A 23,848-nucleotide genomic window follows, 5' to 3' on the forward strand; every position below is an offset into this window, starting at 1 on the left:
TGGGCTGTTCTTCTGCCTGTTGAGCATGATACAAAAATTAAATGCCTAGTCCTAAACAAAAGTGGGTGTCAAACACTTTGCTGTCAGCTATTCTAAGGCTCGCTGTCCTAGTTCTGTGTATCTGCCTATTTATCTGCCTCTCTTATTCCTGAGGGGATGGGATGATGGCTTTGTGTTCATTTTTATGAACACTTTTATGTTTACGGTGCTTGTGTATGTCCAGGGGATGGTTTATATAGAAAAGCTTTGGTAACAACCCCAAAATCTGTGCTGTGGGCAGAACTCTTAAAAGTGTTGTTATTTTCCAGGTAATTGTGAAAACAAGAACAGAGTATCAGCCTGACCAGAAGAACAAAGGAAAACTCAGAGTGCCCAAAATTGCTGAATTCACAGTCAGTTTCACTGATGGGGTAACAGAAAGACTAAAGGTAAGAAATGGTTATTTTGCTGCCTTCTGATGCAAATGCCATTCATTTTAAAGTAACCGAATCAAAGTGACAGGAAAGACATAACAAATTTACCACTCCACTCCTCACCAGGGTCAAAGAGAGGTTTATCTGCATGAGTGTAAAGATTTTTTTTAGGACAGGCATGAAAATACCTTCTTTGGCTTACAGCTAAAGTAGGAAATGCTTTTCTTTCCCAGGAAAATGATGAAAATATGTTCTAACCCAAATCGAAAATAAACCAAGTTTGAATCCTTTTTCTTCTCAAACATTGGTGTTTAAAAAGAATTTTAAAAATCCCAGGGAAGATGGATTGAAACATTTTGTTTAGCCATTTAAAACTCCTTTTGTCTCATAGCCAGACAACCCTTTTAATATTAAAAATACATTATTATATTACTACAGATTAAAATCCACTTCAAAATGCATAGAAAAAGAGGTTTTAGAGAAGTATCCAAGCATATCCTGTCCTGTATGCAGTTTTGCTTCACAGGAATTGGAATTTTGTGATGGAAAAGGTTTTCTTGGGAAATTTTCAACAGGCTCTACTCAAACATGGAAAGAAACTCATGATTTATTGAGTGCCCTCGGTTCCTGTTGACTGCAGCACATTAGAATGGCTCAGTTCCTCCTAAAATTAGACTCCCAAGTGTGTAGCTGCCCGTTTTCTCTCCCTTTTCACTGGGAAGACCTGGTGCTTTTTCTACACCACAGAGCATGGCAGTGATAGAAATGTGAGATCTGACTGCTCATTTTCAAAGTCAGAGGAAATATCAATGATTTGAGTAGAAAACAGAAAAAGTGGGCAGTGCTTGGTTACAGTCCTGCTCCTTCCAAAGCATACTTTACTCTTAAAGAGTTGTATAAATAAATGTATATGGTTCTTGGGGGTTTTTTTCAGTGGACATCAGTTTGATCTAAAATTACTTGCCTGCCATTGATGTTTACTGAATTTTTCACTGAGCTTATTGTGTGTAGTATCTGTTTACCACCAGTGGTAACTCTCCATTGTCCCACTACTAAAGGGAACAGTGAATTAACCACAGTTAAATCCCAGTCTTGGAAGCCACAGCAGACATGTTCCAGTGAGAGCAACACACAAATCAGAACCAGACACGATGTGCCTGAGAACCAGCAATAAATTCAGTCTCCTGGACTCATGTGTTGGCTTTAACCCGCAGGAAATGGCCTTGCTGATGTTGTAAATGGTGGTGCCTCCCTGGGTATTTAACACTGGATCCTGCAGCCCCAAAGGATGTGAAAGGCAGTGTAAAACCACTGAAAGATCTGGCTTTGTTATTTTAAAAAAGCAGTCAAGAACATCTCATCCTTACACACTGAGTTCATGTATAGCTCATGGATAAATCCTATTTCATTTACTCCTTCTACAGAGTATCTTGGTTTTCCCATTCTTCAAGCACCCAAGTTGCTGTTGCATTCAAACCTTTCCTTTCATGCATTTTTTCCTCTCCCAGTCCTGTTTTTGGTGCAGTTTTCCCATCGCTCTCACCAGCTCCAGCTGGGAGCCCTGGCAGAGGTGGGAGCTGGGCTTCTTCCTATAGAGCCTGGCAACATCACAGTTTCATTTTTGAGCTATTTCCTTTCCCTGCATTCCAGATGATTTTCATTCTCTGCACTTCAATGTCAACTTATTCATCAGGCAGCCTCTGGTCAAATACTGGATAGGACTCTAAGCCTCTCCCTGCTTGCTTTTCATAAGGCTTCCATGTATCCCATTAATTTGGTAGTATTATTTCCTGACAAAAATGAGCTAATAGGTAATATTTATTACCTTTTGTACTTTTTTATTGCACCACATTTTTGTCCCAGTGCATATTTTTAGTGAAGTTATTAAAAACCCTGCCCTCTGGTTATATGCTGGCCTATTATCTGGTACTGATGAAATCATTTTACATTTGTTTTTTGTAAGAGCAAATCACAGTAAATACTTAACTTTCATGATCTCAGCTTGGCTACATTTTTAAAAGCTTTAAAAATGTGATATAATTGTGTTCATCATGTTTTCTTTTGCACTTTTGAGGGTGGAAAAGTCCTCCCAGCCCATCGAGTCCAACCTGTGCCCCATCTTCACCTCGTCCCCAGCCCAGAGCTCTGAGTGCCACCTCCAGCCCTTCCTTGGGCACCTCCAGGGATGGGCACTCCAAACCTCCCTGGGCAGCCCCTGCCAAGGCCTGAGCACCCTTTCCGTGGAGAAATTCCTCCTGCTGTCCAGCCTGAGCCTCCCCTGGCACAGCTTGAGGCCATTTCCTTCCATCCTGTCCCTCTTCCCCGGGAGAAGAGGCTGAGCCCCCCTGGCTGCCCCCTCCTGTTGGGTACAAAGTAGATAGTAGGGAAAGGTTGGATATCAGGAAAGGTTCTTCCCCCAGAGGGTGCTGGGCACTGCCCAGGCTCCCCAGGGAATGGGCATGGCCCCGAGGCTGCCAGAGCTCCAGGAGCGTTTGGACAGCGCTGCCAGGGATGCCCAGGGTGGGGTTGTTGGGGGGTCTGGGCAGGACCAGGAGCTGGACTTGGATCATCCCTTCAACTGAGGAGATTCTGTGATCCTGTGATGCAGAAGAGCAGGATGTCTGGAGGAAATTTTGAGACCATGTGAACCTGCAGCCAAGTCCACAGATGCCCTTTTCCCTGCCTTTTGGGTATCTTTTATTGAACAAACTAATGAATTATTAGACAACTTTCTCACATGAACAAGCCCAAGCCAGAATTTAAGCTTATGCTTGCATATTTTTCATCCATCCAGAATAGCCCAGATCTGAGCTCTTTAATTATCCTAAAGAAGAGACTGTCCCTAGGCAACGGTTCTTCTTTCACACCAGCTCTTCCAGGAATCTGAGATAGCTCCTGCAACTTGTCACATCCCCTAATAGATGAGATTATGATTCTCTCCAGCTCAGCACACGGTGTCCTGGAAGTTTGACCAATTAGGCTGATTCTTCAGCTGGATGAGTCAGCCCATACATCCTTTATAACAACTGTTTAAATTGTTCTGTGTCGATGGCTTACAAGAAAATGATGTTCAAATAGCCTTATGGTTGAGCCATCCATACAGAAAAGAAATTTCTCTTCTCGTTTTACTCCTCCACAGAGAAGCAAAGAGAAATTTTTCTAAGCTGACAGGCGATGATTTATAGACCTTGCCTTCTCCAGACTGCTTATACCTTTGGAGTGTGTTCCTCTAGGAAGTTTTTGATCTGCAGAGATCTTGTTTTGCAGTAACTCTGTGGGCTGAGGTTTCCCATGCTGGAGGGGAGGGGTGGCTGCTGTTTGCCTTTCATTTGCAGTGCTTTGAAGGGAGCTCCTGTTCCTGGCCTTTGCCATCCTGTGACTACACTGAGGTGCATTAGAGAGGGTCTGTAAATGTGTCTCTGATTCCTCTGTGGGGTGACAGCTCTCACCCTTTGCATCTGGGGCTTCCTGCTCCTTCTCACCAGTGATACCCCATCTTCCAGCTTTTAAAAACAATCTCTCATATGTGAGTAATCATCCTGCCCTTATTTCTATCAGTACTGAAAAGAGGTTGAGTCCTTTTTGCTTTTTAAGCAGATTCCCCATCAAATGAAGTCTTGTTACTTCCAGAGAACAGGGTTTCCAGTGACTCCTTTTCTCTTCCAACCGGTCCAGATAGCACAGAAACCATCCAGAAGCATTAATTTATTAAATAGCATCAGAAGAGGTGCTGGAGTGACCTTTCCGTGTAGGTTTACAGAGCATTGGGTGAACACCTGTAACTGCTGGTCCCTTACTGGTTTTACACAAACTGGTCTCTTTGTTACACCAGTCTGAGCCCTTTCTCACCACTGCCACAGAACTGTTCATTATTTTCAGGGAGACAATGATTTATTGACTATTAGCTGGGTGATAGTTATCTCCCATAGTTATCTGACTTTTCTTTAAAAAGCTGGTGTTTTCAGCGTTGGAATAATTAAACTCTGTACTTGTCTTTAACAGAACAAGTTGGGAGTGGGTGTATGGGGGAGAAGTCAAGATATTTAAGATGTTTTTTGCAAGCAATTTATCTACCTGGAGAAATCATCTGCAAGTATTGATCGCTGCTTCACTGAAGAAGACTGGGAACTTCATTCTTCTGCTACAGTTTGGCAAGAGGCATTTTCAGAGTCACAGGCTGTGTCATCTCTCCCTGTTGAGTGTGCAATGACAATTATTTCTTATCATTAGATCACCCCTCTCCTCCCTCTGCCCTGAAACTGCCCTGAAACACAGATCCAGGGACCAGTGGATGTAATTATTGCCCATGCTTTCCATCAGGTCCTCAAAATGTAGTGGAACCCATTCAAATGCTTCTGTTGTTGAAATGCTCATACTGGAAAAATTATTTTCCTCTGACCTAATGTGAAAGATTTAGAACAAAGTTGCTTTGTGTCCAGCCACACCCTGCAAAACAGAGCTTGATGCAAGAATTGTTCATGATCAAACCCAAGCCAATATCTGAAACACTTGGCTCATAATTAAGAAAGATTTTGCTGGGCCAGGGCCAGGGATTCATTTCCTGTTGGTGACAGCTTTGCTAAATGGAAGATGCTCCCCTGCTTCCCCCACTGGAAGGTGAGCCATCAAATCCCCAGGGAATTCACACTTTGCTGCACACACAGAGCCCCAAATGTGCCATTCCTGCTTCTGCTTCCCAAACTCCCTGCCCATTCCGTGGATCCTGCAAACTCCCCCGTGGGATGTTCTGCTTTCACCTGTAGGCTCTTGCTTTATGCTGACAGTTCTTCCTCTAACCTGCAAAGAAACCCCAAAAAAGCGGCTGGGGCTTTTCAATGTGCCCATTCACAGGTAAATAAATTCAAAGTCTCCTTTAATTGTTCAGTTCCCGTGGGGCAGGAGTAACTCTTGGAGAAAGGACTTCTCTGAGTGTGAGCAGGACCGGTTTCCTTACTGTTTTTAATCCTAACAGTCCCAGCGTTACCATGGCAACGGCTCCATCCCATCGGTTACCGGGAGCTGTGGGGTGGCTGCTGAAGGATCCCATTACCCTGACTAATGGGAGTGGTGCTCGGGGCAGGAACACGGGCTGTACACAGGGATTTCTCTCACTGTTGGGAATTGCTGCTGGGGCTGAGACGTTGTTTTGAGGATCCAGGAGAGCAAGGGACAAAGCAGAGGAAAAGCAGAAGTGTGGCAGGCACAGGGGAGCAGGCACTGGCACCAGCATTGGGGCTGGTACCGTGATTTTCTTTTGAACTTTGCACTCAGAGAGGGGCTTGGAGAGGTGTCAGTATGAAGGGGTTGATTTCAGTCCCCAGGGAGTGATTTGGGGGAATATTCCCTCCCTTAGGGAGTTCTCAGCTGTCACCAAGCAATCTCCTTTCCCTGTGGGTGCAGTGGGCAAGTTCCTGCAGGGGTGTCAGGCAGCTCTCACTGCACCTAAGTGTTCTCCAGGCTGTGGTGGACTGATTGAGTCTGGAGCCAAAGCCTTCTCTTTGGAGGCTGAATATTTTCCAATGCAATGCAGAAGGTCACCGGTTCTCTTTTCCCAAAAACCACTGCCCAGCCCTGCCTGGCCTTGCTGCAAACTCACGCCTCTGTGGCTTCAGGCTCTCACTCGTGGTGTGTATGCAAGCAAGTGAGAAATGTTGCTCCTCATCTTTCTGCCTGAGCTCAGAAATCCTTCTCCTGCTCTGGCTGTAATGGGAAGAGAAGAGGACAGGTCACATCTGTCCCAGTGGCTCTCCCAGGCTGCACGAGGCTGATTGATGGAGCCGTTTGTGATCATCAGTGACAATCAGGAGCTGTGAGGATGAACTGAGTGGGGATTTGTGGCTCAGCTGCCAGGGAACAGATCTGTCTGATCACATCCCCAGGTATGGAGCTATAAACCCTGCAAGGTTTCCCCTTCCCTACCCTTCCCCAAGGCTGGGTAGGAGTCTGGGGGTTTTGTAAGAACTCCCAGCCAATTCCTTAATTTTTTTTGTACAGCCATGGGACCAAGGATGTCATGTCCATGTCTAAAACACACAAGAAAAATCTATTTTGATTTAACTGAGTGCTCTATACAACTGGCTTAGGGATCACCTAATAAAGCAAGGAAAAAAACCCCAAATATGTTTTTTTAATAGGAAATGGACCATTCCTTACAGTGCATTCTTGTTTTATGTTAGTTTTACACACACACACACACACACACACACACTCTTTTGCAAAGTCAGGAAAAGCCTCTCGACTCTTATTTTATTTTTGCCATCTGTGAGCACTAACAGAGTAATCAGCTGAAGAGATTTGTTCGGTTTTGGTTTGGTTTTTTTTCATTTCATTGATTTTTGGAGAGAAGAAGAAAGTGAATTGTTATGCAGAAAATCTCCAAAAGTAGAAGTCACAGAGAATATTCACATGTCTAAGTATTTGTGGGGTACACCTGCTGAAACTTTATTCTCCAAACCAGGGTATATTGAAGGAAGAAAGGATTTACAGGGCAGAAACCTCAACTGACCCTTAGCTTTGGAGCAAAATGCTTGAAAATATTTCCATGAGTGACCACATGGCAATGCCCCTGGTGCTAATTGCAGGATGTAATTGTAGTTCCCATTGGGTCTGGAGGATTTCTTACACTGCACCTCTGTCTCCAACACCACTGTGCACTTACCTGTGCCACCCCACAGGAAATCTGTGTGTTGGGCAATTTTCCTGTCAGCATTTGAGGTGAAATGAAAGATTTAATGCTGGTGTGGCCACTGTAGCAAAAGAGACCAAGCAGGATGGAGGAGAAGGAAAGAATTTTCAGCTGAATGAAACCAAAGCAAAGTTTATTGCCTGTCGTGAAGTGCATTTGGAGTCTCGTAGCCAAACCACTGAATGCTAAAGAAAAATAATAATCAAGGAAGCGCAATGCTTCACTCACACATATTTTTCCATGCAATGTTTCACTCTGTCTTTCTAAAGCAGCACAGGCTGTGATTGAATGTTAAACAGAGCTGAGCTGCCTCTTGTTGGTACTTGCAGATGTATTAAAGCCTGTTGGGTCAGATCCACAGCTAATGGAACTGGCCTCATGCCTTTGAAGGCAGCATAATCACCTCGATTATTCATTTCTGTTGTTTGCTGTTAAAAGAGTAGCTCTTGTAAGTCATTTGCAGCAATAAAGCTTCATCTTTCTAATTCAAAATGGAAAGGCTTTTAATTCTTAAGTTACCCAGGGGACACTCTGCTCACCAAGTCCTCACTTTGTTCTCCTATGAAGCACCCACATAATAAGTTTTTAAGGAGAAATGGGTGTACTGGACCATGAATGCAGAAATATTATTTCCTGCTCTTGATGGGAGACATAAATGCTGAAATACAGGTGAATTTGTTGGCATTCTTGGAGGAACAAACTTCCAAGTGACTTTTTTTCAGGCACAAGGGTGCACTGAACCAGAGGTGTTTTGATTCACGCAAGCCTGACCTTTGGAAGAAGATAATTTCACATCGGAAATGCACTTCAGCTTTTCCCTAGAGCCAGCCTGATCCTTGGCTGTGGGATGGTGGTGGCCTTTGGGTGGTTTTTTCCCAGGAAAAGCCACGATTTGGGGAATTCAGATGCTTGCAGCTTTGGGTGGCTCTCGCTGGGGTGTCTGTGAGTGGGGAGTGAGCTCTGGAGCTGGGCTTGGGGGGATGTCAGGTGTCAGGAAAAGGCACTAGCAGAGCAGGGAACACAACCTGCAATTCCCAGGTGTGTTGCCATGAGCCAATCCCTGAGTCCGTTCTTGGTCAGGGCTCCCAAAGCCTTCCCTGCACCAAATCCAACATCAGGGAAGAGTGAGAGGGGAAGATTTTGCATTCATGAGACTGTGCAACGGTTGAGTCTTGGCAGGCAAAGGGCAGGCAAGGAGACAGTTTATTGATGGCTTGATTTATCTTGTATCCCTGTTAATGCATTTAAAAAGGGCCTGTGATGAGCTGAGGCACCCAGTGCCATGTCCCACATGGAGTGACCAGAGGAAATGTCACAGCCAAGGCTCTGCCAGGGCAGTGGGGAATGGCTGCACATCAGGAAGGCTTGGAGAGGATGTTTCTGTCTGCTGCAGTCCCACTAATTGAAAAAACACCTCAAATTAGGCATCTGCAAGGAAGCCTCTTCCAGTGCTGCTCAGCTCCTGAAATGGGCTGTCAGGTGTTCTCAGGGTGTGGGGTTGGGAAGGGAAGCTCCTTTCTGAGTCGTTCTTGAGTCACTCCACTTGTTTAATTTGGGGGCTTTGCTTCTTTTGTTTTGGAGGTAACAGACACAGAACCATTGAATGGCCTGGGCTGGGAGGGACCTGAAGGATCTCCTAGTCCCAGTGGGAAGGCTTCTGACAGTTGGAAGAGAAAGAAAATATTCTTGTAGGAGTGGGGGAACACACCTTAAAACACCTGCCTGGTGTGCCAGAATGGCCGTGTATTTCTGTGGTGGTGCTAGAAACAACATCACTCCATCTCACTACGCCAGCCTGCTTGATGAAGGAATTTTTTTATGGCATTAAATGGCAGAAAAGAGAAAGCAAATCCAGCAGAGCTTTTTATTTACCTAAATGGAAATTCACTGATGCTCATTGGTGAAGCAGCCTTATTTAAAATGGCATTTAGAACTTCCATAAGGAACAGGGGCTTGGAAACGGAGCCATGAATTTTCCATCCAAGGGGTTTGACTTGGCACAGGGAGATGTCACGCAGCCTGCAGCTGGCACCAGACACTGTTAAAAAGATCTGAGGCTATTAGGGCCTAAACAGCCACTAGAAATTATATTACATGATGGAGACTGGCTAATATAATTGAGCCAGCTAGTTATTGTGTGCATAATTTAATTATTTGACAAATTGCTTAGAAACACGGTGTGCTCCTTCCACACTCATGCTGCTCTCACAGCTTTAGGAGGCGCAGAGCAGAGGAATTGCTGGTGGCTATCCTGGAAAAGAGATGATTCTTTTTAAGATTTGCAAACTTGGAAAGGTTCTCTGGTGTTGTCGCAGTGGGCTGGGGTGTGCAGAGATGGGTAGAGCCCATGGGGACATGGCTGGGAGGGGAAATTGGCTCAGAGACAGCCACTGCTGTTTCAAGTGGATTCCTCTGAGGCTTTGGGGTACTTGGATAAATGAGCCTCTCTGGACTCTGTGAGTGTTTTGGACTTTGATTGCTGGGCTGCATGGGCTGAGAGGAACCCCTGCAATAGTGGAGCAGAGAATCCTAGAATGGTTTGGGCTGGAAGGGATCTTAAAGATCATTCAATTCCTCCTCCTCACATGGGCAGGGACACCTTCCACTATCCCAGGTCGCTCCAAGCCCCATCCAACCTGCCCTTGGACACTTCCAGGGATGTGGCAGCCACAGATTCTCTGGGTACCCTGTGCCGGGGCCTGCCCACCCTCACAGGGAAGAATTCCTTCAGTTTGAATCCATTCCCCCTTGTCCTGTTGCTCCAGGCCCTTGCCCAAAGTCTCTCTCCATCTTTTAGCTCATTTAGGCACTGGAAGGCCACAATGGGGTCACCCCAAAGCTTCTCCTCTCCAGGCTGAACAATGCCAGCTCTCGCAGCCTTTCCTCCCAGCAGAGCTGCTCCATCCCTCGGATCATCCTGGTGCCTTCCCTGGACTCTCTCCAGCAGCTCCAGCTCCTTCCTGTGCAGGGCCCCAGGGCTGGGGCAGCTCTGCAGGTGAGGTCCCACCTGAGCAGGGCAGAGGGGCACAATCCCCCCCTGCCCTGCTGCCCACGCCGGGGGATCAGCCCAGGAGCAGATGTGAGAAGTTTCTGGACCCCAGGATGATCCCATCTGCATGGATGGTGTTCACTGTTCTTACGAGAACTGGGGCCAAGTTGGTTATGCATTATGGTTCTGCATTCTAAGATAAAGGACCAAAAAACGCCACCCACCCTAAAACTTCATTAAGAAACCTCGCAGCACTAAGGAATATTTTCCCATAGCCCTGAAAATGTAGATACATGACTAAGGACATTTCCCTCTTACAAAGCATCTCCTAAACAATGCTTCTTAAGAATCTGGACACCATCTGGAACAAAGCTGTGCTGTAATAATGAAGAACAAATCCTACATCTTCTTGAGCAGTACTAAGCAAATCTGAAGACCCAATTGTGTCACTTTTTTTTGCAGTTAGCCTTTCAAAATTTCGGAGGCGAAGCTGTTGAGAGAAGATCAGCAAAATCAGCAACTTATTACAAAACTATTTTTAACGGTGGGGAGTGAAATGTCATTTTTGAAGAAGTGCAGTCAGATCATTTTCACTGTCAGGGTAGATCAGGGTGTCTGGGTGCTGGGCAAGGCGCCACAACAGTTCTTTGACAGAGTTTGAACAGTGGGGCAGCTCCTCCTGGTGTGTATTTGGGGGGTACCTCATCCCCTGCTTCATCCATCTGAGTGTCCTGTCAGCCTGTGGCTCCCTCACTGCCAACACAGCTGAGTTTTCTTGCAATAACAACCTGGATTTGGGTGGTTTGCACTTGGATTCCATCCTGGAATACAGGGAGGCAGCCAGGATATCTGGATCCAGGAGCTGCAAAGTGCTCCTGAGTCTTTCACTTTAATTGTACTGTTCATGTGGAGATCTGATGGTGTCAATCTTCCATCTCATTATCAGCTGGAAGAAGTTATGGGATGAAGGGGAAAAAAATTGCCCTCCTGAATTTTTCATTGTCAAGCAGAAATCTTTATAATGGATTCATGAGTGCATGGATGTATTTGGATGCCCTTAGATGATTTTGTGATTTTTTTTCTGCAAGTTAACTGGGTTGTCAGGGGATTGGTTGGTTTCCAGGTGTAATGGAATTGCCATAAACTATAGGAAAAGCTTTGCTGCCTCTCCAAGCACAGCTCTTAAGCTCTTCTCTGAAATAACCTTGACAGAATTTCTGCCAATTTTGTTCATAACAAATTTTGCCTTGTTCTTTGCCTTTCTTCTTCTACAAAGAGAAGATTAAAACCAAGAGAACAACTTTAGCTGAATTGCCTGTTAAAGGTCACAAAATTTCCCAAAGCCCAGCAACACTGAAGGTATCTTGTAGAACCAGACATGGGAGCAGCAGTGGGAACTTTTCCTGCTAAACTGGGATTTTGTGAAGAGGCTTGGACTGCAGTGCCGGAATAGACAGAGGCTTCTGAGGCCCCTAATTCACATTACAGCTGCAGAGAGTAAGAAAATGGCGCTGAATTTTGCAGGGATTTTTCCATGGTAAATGGTCTTTATCTCTTCTCTGAGCCTGGATGCTTTTCCTGTAGGCAGCAAGGCTTTTCCTGGTTGGCATCTTCTTGGCTCTGCTCCTGTTTTAAGTGTATATAAGCAGGGAGAAAAGTGTCCAGAGTCAAACACTGATTTACCAGGTCTAGAAATAAACTCATGCCTGATATCAAAGAAGTGCCACCCACGCTGAAAGAGGGGAAATTGCAGTTGGATGTTGGTAAGAAATTCTTCCCTGTGAGGGTGGGGAGGCCCTGGCACACGTTGCCCAGAGAAGCTGTGGCTGCCCCATCCCTGGCAGTGTCCAAGGCCAGGTTGGACACTTGGGGCAGTCTGGGCTAGTGGAGGGTGTCCTTCCCCATGGAATGAGATGATCTTTGAGGTCCCTTCCAACCTAAACCATTCTATGGTTATATATTATATAAATAAAGACTAAAACTGTAAAAACCTTGCAATGGAAAAAGCTGCAAAGTAAATGCCCTGCTGTTTGGATGTGCCATTGTTCTCTGGTTGCCTTTTAAATAGGGCTTTATACTGGAGCAAGAGAGGGAAAAAGAGAATTTTTGATGAAAAAGGAAATCCTGGGCAGCTGATGAAATCAGAGCAGGGAGGATGCTTCTGTGGGCTGCATGAAAGCCAGGTTAGCTGGAACACCACTGCAATTAGACATCCTCTCCCTGGCACAAAACCTGCTGGCACCTGATGTCCCGTTGCCTGATGAGGATGGATCCTTTTATTCATCTGTGCTGTGTGAAAATGCAAAAAGTGCTCTTCATCTGTGGGCAAAGGGAGGAGCCACCCCAAGTGTGCTGCTGTTGATGGGAGCTTGACATCATCCTTCACGGATGTTAAGGGCCTCTTCCCACATTTTTTGGAGGATGGGGAGTGTTTTGGTGTGGTAATGATGTTCTCTCTTCTCTGTTTCTTCTTAAGGGAGCCTTTGGGAATCCTGTGAGATTTTGAGGAGAGGGCAGGCAAACCCCCCCCCCCTTCTTTCACCCACTCGAGCAGTCACATGTGACAGATTCATGCCTGCAGCACTTCTAGGTTTTATCTGCTCACTAAATTTTATTTCCCCTCTGTGAGTGTTTATATTGCTTAGAGACTGCCAAGGTTCGTGTTAATCATAAAAAAAAAAGTGGAGGTTTATTAGGTATTGCAGCTCTGTGATTCTTTGGTGTTTGAATGTTAATGAAGTTTTGTATGCTCTGGAATAGTTGGAGAGGTGGATCTTAGCTCTGGCATGACAGAATATCTGGGGGTGGATTTTTCTTCCCTTTCCTCTGGGTTTTAACATCTTACATGACATTTTATCCAGAGCAATTTTACACCATTTATCAGCAGGTGTAATATTGTCACGCTGTAATTCTGCAAGTGCAGGAGAGGCAGGAGGGTGAAAATGGGCTCAGTTACACCCTGGAGGGAGGGGAGAGCTCAGCACAGGGACCTGCTCCTGGGCCATAATGAATTGGATGTCAGCACTTTGCCCGAGCAGAGTGACAGAGCAGAGGGGAATTTATTCTTTTTAGGGACTCAGTGGGCAGACAAGAGGAAAGGAACCCCTCAAATTGCAGTTCTAATGGTCATTTCCATAGGCTGTGCATGCACTTGGGATTTAGCAGAACAGCCGTGAAGAGCCATTCATTCTCACTCCACAGCTCAGTTCTTTCTTCTTCTGAAGGCTGAGTCTCTTTCTTCATTGTACATTTAATTTGGGGCAGAGTTGCCAGACTGGAGAGCTGAACACTTCTTATTTCTGACTTTCTAGCTAGGGCTGCCCCTCAGCATTGGCTTTGGTAGAACAAGATGTACATTTTGCTCTAGTGCCTTCAAATTAACCTCAAAGGACACTTTTATCATTGTCATCGTGGTTTTAGTACCTACACTGGAATTACAGAAAGTACCAGGCTTAGCAGGCTCCCCTTTTAAATGAGGAAGAGTTGATGGACATGTGTTCTACAGGGGAAAATGCTCCTCCACACTGACCTGTCACCAAGATTGTGATGGCTCTTTATGGGGAGGGATTTGTTTTTCCCAGGTCTCCTGCTGGAAAAAGTAGAGCGTATTTAATCCAGGAAGTCTCTCCTTTTTACTATTTCAAAGTGACTTAAAAAAATTTTTTTTCATGTGAAATACAACTCCTTTTGGTGACAGAAATCGTGTCAAATTCCATTTGCGTCTCCCTTGAATCCAGCTGAGCCTTCTTCCTCTTTATCACCATGAAAAGGGACACACTTCCCCAAGTTGGGAACCCAAGGGCTGCCATAAAGCTGCTCTGAAATATTTCTGTTCACCCCTGTGGGCGCTGAGAGGAGGTGGATCCCAAATTTTCTTGGTCCGACTGGTGCGATTTGTACAACTGCACTCCTTTTGTGCCAGATCCCTCTCCAGCACTCCAGGAGTCCCTTACAGTTTTCTCTCAGATCCAGCAGTAAATGCTGCTCCCTCTGCTGCTGCCCTTGCCTTAATTGACCCATTTTGCAGCAGATTAGGGCCCAAGGAGAGGTTAATTCAAGCAGGAATGTTAAAAGGCAGGTCGGGGCTTCAGTGAACTCTCTGTCCTTGGCAAAGCCTCTTAGCCCCAGTCAAACCTTTTTACATTTTATTCTAAAATACTCAAATTTAACAATTAATTAGGAATCTCTCCTGCTAGAGTATCCACAGCCCTGTCTTCCCTGAGTTTTGGATGTGATGGGTAAGATTTGACACCAGGGATACAGATTTGCCTTCACTCCTTTGTCTTAACCGCCAGAATTGTAGCTCTGAGTCTTCCAGGAATAATCCCAACGTGCTGTGTAGGAACACCCTCACCAGGCACTTCACCTTCCTGTGGGATTGCTGGGAAGGCTTTTCCTGCCCTGCCAGCAATTCCAGTGGCCCGTGGAGTCTGTGCAGGATTGCAAATCCCACTCCTCCCAGAACTGCAGCTGCTGGAATGATTGAAGGGGAGAATGAGAGCAGATTTCCATGTGAACCAATATTAAGCAATTAGTATACATTTCCTGATAAAATATTACAAATATTCCATAATATTACTGTTGTAAAAATAAGACTATATTGATTAATTCTGAGCTATAACCAGCTTGCTGTTCACGAACTGCTGTTCCTGACAAGCCTGTCTCCTCTGCTGTAGGAATTACCAGTGTTTTCCCACTTTCTGCCATCACCTCTCCTGCAAGTTACATCTTCTGTAGACAGGATGCATAGATCCTGCAGAATCCTGGTGCAGCCCGCTCTCATTTAGGCAGTTGGAATCCAGAGCCATTTATGCTGCATTTGTGGAATTACGGGACCAAGAAAGCTTTGGGAAAGGGGAGGGTGGGAGTGTTTTACAGATCCTTGCTCAGAAATACACAGCTCAGCAAAAATCAATGGTCAGAGCCTCAGTCCAGACATGGAGTAGGGACAGAAAACCTGCTGTTGGATGAACTATTTAGGAGGGACCTGGAAAAGCTGGAGAGAAGGGAGCTACAGCAAAGAAACAGAAATGTGCAGCAAGGTGACCTGCTGGGGAAGGAGGAGAGGGGGAATATTTGAGCCCCAAAGAGGGAATTGTGTCTGGTACCTCCAACAGCAGCATCTGCTCCTGGATGTGCTGTGGGGTTTTGTCAGTAGTCAGGATATTGTCCTTTTACAGCTTGGAGAAATAGAGAAGGATTCCCTTTCTCTGGCAAGACCCAGTTTATCCTGGTGGAATTGCTCAGGAGGCACAAAGGGATGCTACAAAGGTGCTGCAAAGGCCTCACTCCCCTCCCTGCTCACCTGCCTCTGCTCCCAGAAAAGTGGGATCTGCCGTGCTCACAGGGCCCTTTATCCACACACAGCAGACCCCAGATGTGCGTTCTGGCTGCTGCTGGGTCCTGCTGGGCCAGAGCTGAGAGCATGGGAACACAAATGCTCCGAGGACACCAAATACGACAGCAAAATCCATACATTTGCAAGGGGTTAAACAGAGGAATGTGCCCTGCTGAAAGTCCTGGGGGGGATGGGAATGATGTGGGAATGCAGGGTATTGGATCCAGCATTCAGCCAATTACCATGCTTAGTTAAGTACTGCACGGTGGAGTGAAGGCTGCAGTCTGTTAGAATGTCTGTTCCTATAAGTCATTTAATTACGAGGTTGCTCATAATGCCATTTTAACATACGTACAGTAACATTATCCCTCTTTCCTAGGTCACTATCCTCATAAGCCTGGCTCTTGCATTCCTTGCCTGCATAGTGTTCCTTGTGGTGTACAAAGCCTTCACTTATGACCACAGTTGCCCAGATGGATTTGTTTATAAGGTAAGGAACTTGAGAAGGATGAATTGCCTGAGCTAATGACAGGCTCTAATTGCCTGCATGGTTACAGCCCAGGCTGCTTTTTTTTTTTTTTTTTGACCAGGCCAAACAGAACATTTGGCAGGAATGTGTTGAAATGGAAAAAGTGTTATGGGAAATGTGGACGTGCATCTGCTTCCATCAGCTACTGTTACAGTGTAATTGTTGGGATTAGCATTTGGTGAACACTACAGACAGATGTTCAGCAACAATCCCTCATATTTGTGAATGGATTTATTGCAGCTGGGATCCCGCATTTGCTTCCCACACTCCCAAGTAACTGAGGTTTACTGGCATACATTGTAATTGTAATGCAAAGCAAACTGCTGCAGTGCTGGCACTCGTGTCCTTTGTGAAAGAAATCCAAATTTGCCCAAGTAGTTCACTTGAGCCTCTGTCAAGAACAAAACCGTTTAACAATTGCTAAAACCCCACTGCCCAGTGATTTTATATTGAATATTCACTGAGCTGTTTGCCTGGTCTGCTGAGATTAAAAAAAAAAAGTTTGCAAAATAATTCACTGATTTCTGACTGTGAATAAAGTCATAAGCTCACAGGAGTCTTGTCCTCACTGGGGATAATCTGTAAGTTGGAAAATAGAGTAAGAGATGTTGGTGTATTAATCATTATGAATTATTCTCTTAGGTTATATAAAGAGGGAGAATTGGGATTGCTCAGACTGGAAAAGAAAAGGCTTTGGGATGACTTAAATGTGGCCTCCCAGTGCCTGAAGGAGCTACAAGAAAGATGCAGAGAGACTTTACAAGGGCCTGGAGTGACAGGACAAGGGGAAATGGCTTCAAAGTGACAGAGAACAGGTTTAGATGGGATATTGGGAAGAAATTCTTCCCTGTGAGGGGAGTGAGGCCCTGGCACAGGTTTCCTGGAGAAGTTGTGGCTACCCCATGCCTGGAATTGTCCAACACCAGGTTGGACGGGGCTTGGAGCAGCCTGGGCTAGTGGAAGGTGTCCCTACCCACGGCAGGGGCTTGGAATGAGGTGGGCTTTGAGGTCCCTTCATAGAATCATGGATTTCAGAATCAAATCCAAACATGATCTTGTGAAAAGAGCTGACCCATTCATTGGGCCGTGCCTCCGGGCATCCCCAGCCAGGTGCTCATCCCACAGGTCAGGGTAACACTCTGAACAGAGCAGCACAAAGCAGCTTTTTCTGCCTCTGCCTGTCTGGGGATTAATTCTGGCCTCGGCCCATGAGCAGAGCTGCTCAGCCAGCCCTGCCCCTGGCCCCAGCCCTGCCCCGTTCCCTGCGTGTGTCGGTGCCGCAGTGAACCAGTCCCACCCTCCCTCCTCAGCCCTGCTCCCATCCCGCCTGAGACCCTGGGTCTGCCACCGGGGTTGCCAATAGCAACAGGTTTGGAAGGCCAAGCCCGGCTTGGTGCATTCCCAGGGCACCGAGGGGCGATCTGAGTGCGAGCAGGAGCCTGTGAAACCCGATGGCATCACTCTGCTTCTCTTGCTTTCCCCTCCCAGCACAAGCGCTGCATCCCCGCCTCGCTGGACGCCTACTACTCGGCACAGGATTCCAACTCCCGGGGCAGGTTCTACACCGTCATCAGCCACTACAGCATGGCCAAGCAGACCAGCTCCCGGGCCGTGTCCCCCTGGCTGCCCTCGGGCTCGGCCAGCCACGACAACAAGGCTGCCAAGACAGAAGGTCATTAAAGGGAACGGGTGGAGCGGGAGGGCGGGGGGACAACACCGCGTTGCTGAGCGTGCCCTGCTCCCAGCGGGGCAGGAGGAAATCCATCCCGAGTGCAGGATCAGCTTCATGGATATTTCTTTTCGTGCGTTGTTCTCGTTGATTTGTAACCGAGTCGAGCTCTTGTACAAAGGCATGTTTGATGTTGACTGTACCTTAACGATGTAAAAATATTTTTAAATCATTGCTTAACTATTTGTTAGAAAAATAAATTAAAAAACAAAAAAAGCAAATTAGGTAAACAGCCAGAGAGGATATAAGCAGCAAAGAGAATCTCACCAAGTTTTGTCAGTGCTGGAAAGCTGTGTCAGAGGCTCCACATGCAGTGAAGGAAGAGCTGGAATCCTTTCAAGAGGGGGTAGAGAGAACCCAGTACAAAGACATTGTGATGTTGTTTGGTTTGCCAAAGGGGGGATATTTTGCTGTCAGATTGAATCCAGTGTCAGTGTTCATTCACTGACAGAGAAATACGAGCATCCCCTCCTGCCCCAAACATGCTCACAGGCAAATGCAAACCCTGCACAGTGCCCCAGGGAAATCCAGAAAGTTCCTGGCATTCCTAAGGAGCCACCAGACTGTTGCTGATCCTGGTCAGGCTCTGAGGCTGAAATCCAGGCTCCTGTTTGGAGATGGAGCAGGATGGGAGCAGACAGAGGTTGCTGTAGTGGAATCTTGAATAAACTTTTGAGCACAGGACTCAGAGTCAGGAGTTCAGGGCTCTACTTCTGCTTCTAGCAGACTCCCTGCATGAGCTTTGGCAATTTCCATGAGGCTTCATCCTTTAAAACTCTCTCCTGAGGGTCACAAAAACACAAAGAAATGCCATTATGATCTGAGGAGCCTCTCAAAAGTGCTGACAGTATTGAGCCTCTAACTTTTCAGCCCCTAATTTTCCCATGAAATGGGATGCTGCTGCTTCCCTCCTTCAGCTTCAGCTCCTTCAGCATTTCCAGTCATTCCAGGTCTCTAGAGAGACGTACAAATCAAATCTCTGCTTGCAAACCCAGAGCAGACCCCAAGCTTAATCCAGTCCTGCCCAGTGTAACACATCCTTCTCCGCACAAATGGCACCTGAGATTAGTGCAGGCTGGTGGGATTTAGAAAAACCCCAAGGATTCTCTTTTTTCAGAGCTGCAAGAGCAGGGAGAGCCGAGCAGCAGGAGCAGAGTGCACACGCAGGGCAAGGTTCACCTTGGACTGAGCTGCTTTTTCAGATTTTTGGCTAGACTGGAATGGAAATTAGGAACTGGCCCCTTCTTCCCTCGCATTGGGCAGTTTTGTCCTCCATGTCAGAGACAGTGGGCAGTGTGTGAGGGCAGAACTCCTCAGTCCTGCAGGCATCATGAGAAATAACTGTATAGTGTAGCTAAAACTGTAGTGCCAAATGCCATCGTCTGACTCCCTCTCCTCCCTTCCCTCTCCACCTGTAAATTCATTTCTCACTCAAAATGTACAAACCACCCCCTCCACCAACCCGAACTCCAGCAAAACCACTGAACAGTTTATAATTTTGTGGTGTATTTTTTGTCAGTAGGTAGAAGAGACTGAAGTATTTTTTGGTGTAATTCTTGAACTTTTCTGACGGGATTAAAATAAAGTTCGATGTGACTGAGCGTCTCCATGGCTCCTGTGGATTTTCTTGTGCCTCGTGCCCTGGGCTGGGAGGTGGAGGGATGTGTGTGGTGCTGCACCCCTGCACCAGCCCCAAGGTGACTCTGGATTTCAAGAGGCACTTTCAGAGCTTCTTTTTTTCCCCTTTTAATGCCCAGCTTTTATTCCCAATGTTCTCACCCATTTCCAGTAGGAAAATAGTAATTAAACCCAAGCTCATTTTTTACTGGCTTTACAATGGACCTCACTTTCTTCCCACTTTAAAACCAATGGATTTCAGGAACTTTTCCTGGCAGCAATGTCTCCCTTTCCTGGTGCAGGGATTCCTTGGAATGGGGGGGTTAAACAAAGGAGCTCTGCAGGGAAATCCAGCTGACAAACCAAGGGCCGCAGATGAACTTTGGGAAAGTTGAGCTCTGTACCCAAACTCTGCCCCTTGGTTTGTAACAAAGCCACAACTGTATGCATCTCACATGCTTCAGAAAGCAGATTGTGTTGCCTCAAATCCTTCGGCTCTTTGAAATGGAATGATAGCTTGGCATTAAATTGACTCATTCCCAAAGGCTAAAGAACATTTTATAGAACCTTTGGATAGCATTCCTTCCGAAAAAAAAAATTAAAAAGTGTATTCAGAGTTGTGAAATTGAGCTACCACAGGAGAGAAACCACTCTGGTGTTGGAGGTCAGCACTGAGTACTTGTGAAATGTATTAAAAAGGATCCGGTGCTGTGCAGGATTGAGTCACGGGATAATTTAACCGTGGAATTCTATTGCCAGTTCCCCAGTAATACTCTGCCTGCATGTTTATTTGAATCAGAAAAACCCCGGAATCAAATCACTTGAATTAAAAGGGTTCTAGCTATTACTAGATAAGTGAGCCAGTGGGGATAACCATTCCTATTTAATAAGGAAAAGATCAAAATCTGTATAGAGCAGAATGAAAAACAACCCCAAGAAAGACGCAGGGGGAAAGCAAAAGAAACCAAACAACTCAACTCTTGCTGCAAGTTCCATGTGAATATTGTTATTACAGCTTCTGCTGTTGAGCTTCCAAGATTCAGCCATGTATTTTAATCACAGGAACAGGGAGAAAATTGGAATTGTAGTGCATCATCTTATTATTTCAGTCTTTAGAAGCCTCCTTCAAGGTTGATCATGAGTTTTCAGCTCTGATTAAGGAGCGTGGTGGTGATAGCCCCGGCTCATCAGGGCTGTCGGCTCTCTGCGGCCTGAAGCTCTCGAGGGGCTCTGGAGAGCGGTGTTTTCATGAGCTGTGTCTGGGTGAGGGTGAGGGCTCAGCCCTGGGTGGTCTGAGGAACAAGAGCCTTCCCTGTGCCACTCCCAGCATTTCTGTGGTGGCCAAGTCCATCAGCTCCAACCTCCTCTGTGCCTGACCCTGCTGCAGCAGGAATCTCTTTGGGCGATCTCCCTTATAGCAGAGTTTGAACTCCCCACCAAAATTGCCTTGTGGGCCCCTGGGCCTGGCAGAGTTGTCAGTCCTGCAGGGATGGGTGCCTGGGCTGTTTGTCTGCCCTGCTGGGGTGGTGGGAAGGGTGGAAGGAGAAGTGCCAGCACAGGAACGAGCTCAGCTGGCAGGGACCAGGGCATCCTGAGCAGGCAGCAACTCTGGGCAGAACAGGTGGGGGAAAAAAACCTTCACCAAAGGTGTGGTGATGCCATGGTGGGAACTCAGCTGTGCTCAGCCCTGGGAAGAGAAGGAAGAAACTCTGGCTGCTGGAGCTTGAGAAAGATAGAGAGCGAGAGAAAAGGAGATTGGCACCAGCCAAGGCGTGGAACCAGAGTTGCTTTTCTCTGTAACCCAGTGACCCTGAAGCACTGCATCCTCCTTGCCTGATCCAGACTGTCTTGTTTTGGAAAAACCTCTCCCAGCATCTGCAGTGCCCTGAGGATACTCGCTCCAGCACTGACTCCAATCCTCTTGGACTGCCTGCAAAACCAGGGCAAGGAAAAGAGGTGCCCACAGGGCTGGCAGGGCACAGTGGCAAAAACCGCTGTGTCTGTCCGGGGTCTGGGAGATGACTTTGTGCTTTGGATTCCAAAGACACCTCAAGGCGCTGCCCTGAGATCAGAGAAGGAACAGTCCCTGTCCCTTTGCATGTGATTTTTTACTCCCTTCATCCTCCCCCGTGCTTACCAGCTGTTTCTGGTTTGTAATAATACCTCCAGTGATAAGTGTAAGGGTCGTGCACTGAGCTGTCCACAATCACATTTTATACGATTAGTCAGGGGTTTTTAAAGCACCCTAATTATTACAGTCAAACCGGATTAAGCCATTCCTCTAATAGATTTTCAGTTCCTGTAAAATAGGCCAGGGAAAATGACTTACGGGAGGAGATGGGGGATGGAAAGGCTCTTTCCTTCCATCCCTTTTGGCCTTTGTTTTTTAAAATGCCAGCAGTGGCAGGGGCACTGCAGGGATCCCACTGCAGGACTGCCCAGCAGCGTTGGGGTCTCTGGCACTCAGTTCCCCTTCTCACCTGCACTGGTGCCCTTTGAGGGGCAAAAGAGGCTAAAATCCTTTTGATTTAAAATGTTCCTTCACTGGGGAGGGTGGGTGACAAGCCATTTGAGAGGTTGTGGGTTGCTTCCTCATGGAAAATAATCCACGGGAAGCACAGGAAGGTGGGAAGTGCAGCTGAGCCGCTGTCGCTGGGGGAGGCTGGGCAGGATTAGTGCAGGATTTGTGCTGCAGCGGGCAGATGGTGATGGGGAAAACAGAGCGAGAGGACATGGAAAAGCCTCTTAGCAGCAGGTTCCACAGTTCATCCTGGCACGGCCAGTGCCCTGCCCTGCCCCGATGGGATCGCCTGGTCTTGATCCACGTGCTGGATCTGCCTCCACCCGGGGCTCTGCACAGGTCAGAACCAGCAGCCCTGGGGCTTCCCCTGCTCTGACACGGAGTGTGGGCCCCCCTGGGGGCAGCAGGACTGGGAACCTGCAAACAGCAGCCCCTAAGGAAATACTGAGCCCACGCGAGCAGTTTTGGACAAACCGCCCGTGTGGGCTGCCGTGCACTCAGTGAGAGATGGTGGCATTATCCCTCACTGCCCCGTCCCCCCATCCTCACAGGCTGTGGAAGGACAGCGTGCTCCAGCACAAGTGGCCAGAATCAGCCCCTCACACTGCCAGGGGCTACCAAGAACCACCCTGCTGGGGCTGTGAGGTCACAGCAAGCCCTGGAGCCCACAGCCCCATGGCAGAGGGCTGCTCCAGGGGCTGCACAGCGCAGAGGGAGGATTTGCTGAGGCAAACGGGGCGATGCCAGCAGCAATTCCAGCAGATCCCAGTCCCTGCTGGGGCTGGAGCTGGGGCTCCACCAGTGCCGTGTCCCTGCTGGGTCACTGTGTGCCTCCCCATGGCCTTGGAGTCCCAAAATCCAAGCTCCCAAGCCTTGCAGTCACCAGATTCCTTCTCTACCCTCTGCTCTGCAGGGCTGGGGGTGCCTCCAGCTCACCTGGAGCAGAGCCAGCCCAGGCCAGGAGCTGTCCCTGTCACTTGGGGGGCAGCAGCAGCTCAGGGCTCTGCTGACACCTCCCTGCCAGCCCCTCCAGCCATGGCCACATTTCAGTGGTGGGTAAATTGATTTCTGTGTATATTTTGTATGCCAGGTTATTACAATTACTCTTCAGGATCCTTTGGGATGAAAGGCTATTATAGAGATGAAAGCTCATTAACAATAAATATAAAGGGTCAAAACTCCCCATAAAAATGTATTAGAAACAGATTTTAGTTTGGAAATGTAAATATAGCATTTGGCAGCAGTCCGGAGTGGCTGGGCTGGTGTGCAAGACAGCTCAATCCACTGGGAAGATGGGGCTACTTTTACAGCAGCCAGCAGAATTACTGGGTGAATTATGGAGTTTTGGCTTGCTGGAAAAACAACTTCTGCCTACCATCAATAAAAAAAAAAAAAAAAAGGAATTGTTGCAGGGGGGAGGAATAAGATTTCTCCAGCTAAAAAAGCTAAAAATAGGATTTTTGTGGTAGAGCTGAAGAATCTTTGGGAATTTACAAGAATAAATGCTGAGGGAAGAAAGAGAATAAAGGTGAAGGGGATTTTGAAATGATGGCAGTAGGAATGAAAGTACCTAAACAGTGAGAAAAAACCCCACCATCTCTTTCAGATACGTTTTCATAAATTCATGTATGAAGCCGAAGCTGAACTTGTATTTTCCCAGGAATATTTGAAGCATTTCCAACACTTTTCCCTTTGACTTTGAGCAAATTCCAGCTGCCTCACCCACACAGGGGTGTAAATGAGCCACGTCCCCCCAGCTGATGATGGTGACCCGGCCCTGGGGGTGCCAGGGCTGTTCCTTATCCCTGCCATGAGAGTGGATCCGTAGGGAACCCGTGAGCAGTGATTTGGGGACAAGGAATCAAACACAGCCTCGGCTGTCTGGTGCCGAAGGCTCCGAGCTGGCTTCAGGTGGCACAAACTCATTTGAGCAGATTTTTAGGTGCCTTGAGTAATTCCAGAGGACCCATTTTCCCCCATCTCATCCTCGGGCAGAAGGTCTGGCGGAGCCCAGCAGAGGGAGAGAA

The 23,848-nt window shown here is 47.0% G+C and overlaps 1 protein-coding gene across 1 annotated transcript in view; it reads left to right on the forward strand.

Moving 5' to 3' along the window:
• NSG2 (neuronal vesicle trafficking associated 2) overlaps nt 1-19,288 on the forward strand; it is a 31,571-nt gene extending 12,283 nt beyond the window's left edge. The window contains exons 3-5 of the mRNA XM_048319778.1: nt 309-428; nt 15,805-15,915; nt 17,443-19,288. Of these exons, the coding sequence (XP_048175735.1) occupies nt 309-428; nt 15,805-15,915; nt 17,443-17,634 (423 nt within the window). The 3' untranslated portion in view covers nt 17,635-19,288. The remainder of the gene's footprint in view (nt 1-308; nt 429-15,804; nt 15,916-17,442) is intronic.
• The last annotated feature ends 4,560 nt before the right edge of the window (nt 19,289-23,848 follow it).

Source organism: Corvus hawaiiensis, chromosome 15 (assembly GCF_020740725.1).
Source record: "Corvus hawaiiensis isolate bCorHaw1 chromosome 15, bCorHaw1.pri.cur, whole genome shotgun sequence".
In the NCBI taxonomy this organism is placed as follows: Eukaryota; Metazoa; Chordata; class Aves; order Passeriformes; family Corvidae; genus Corvus; species Corvus hawaiiensis.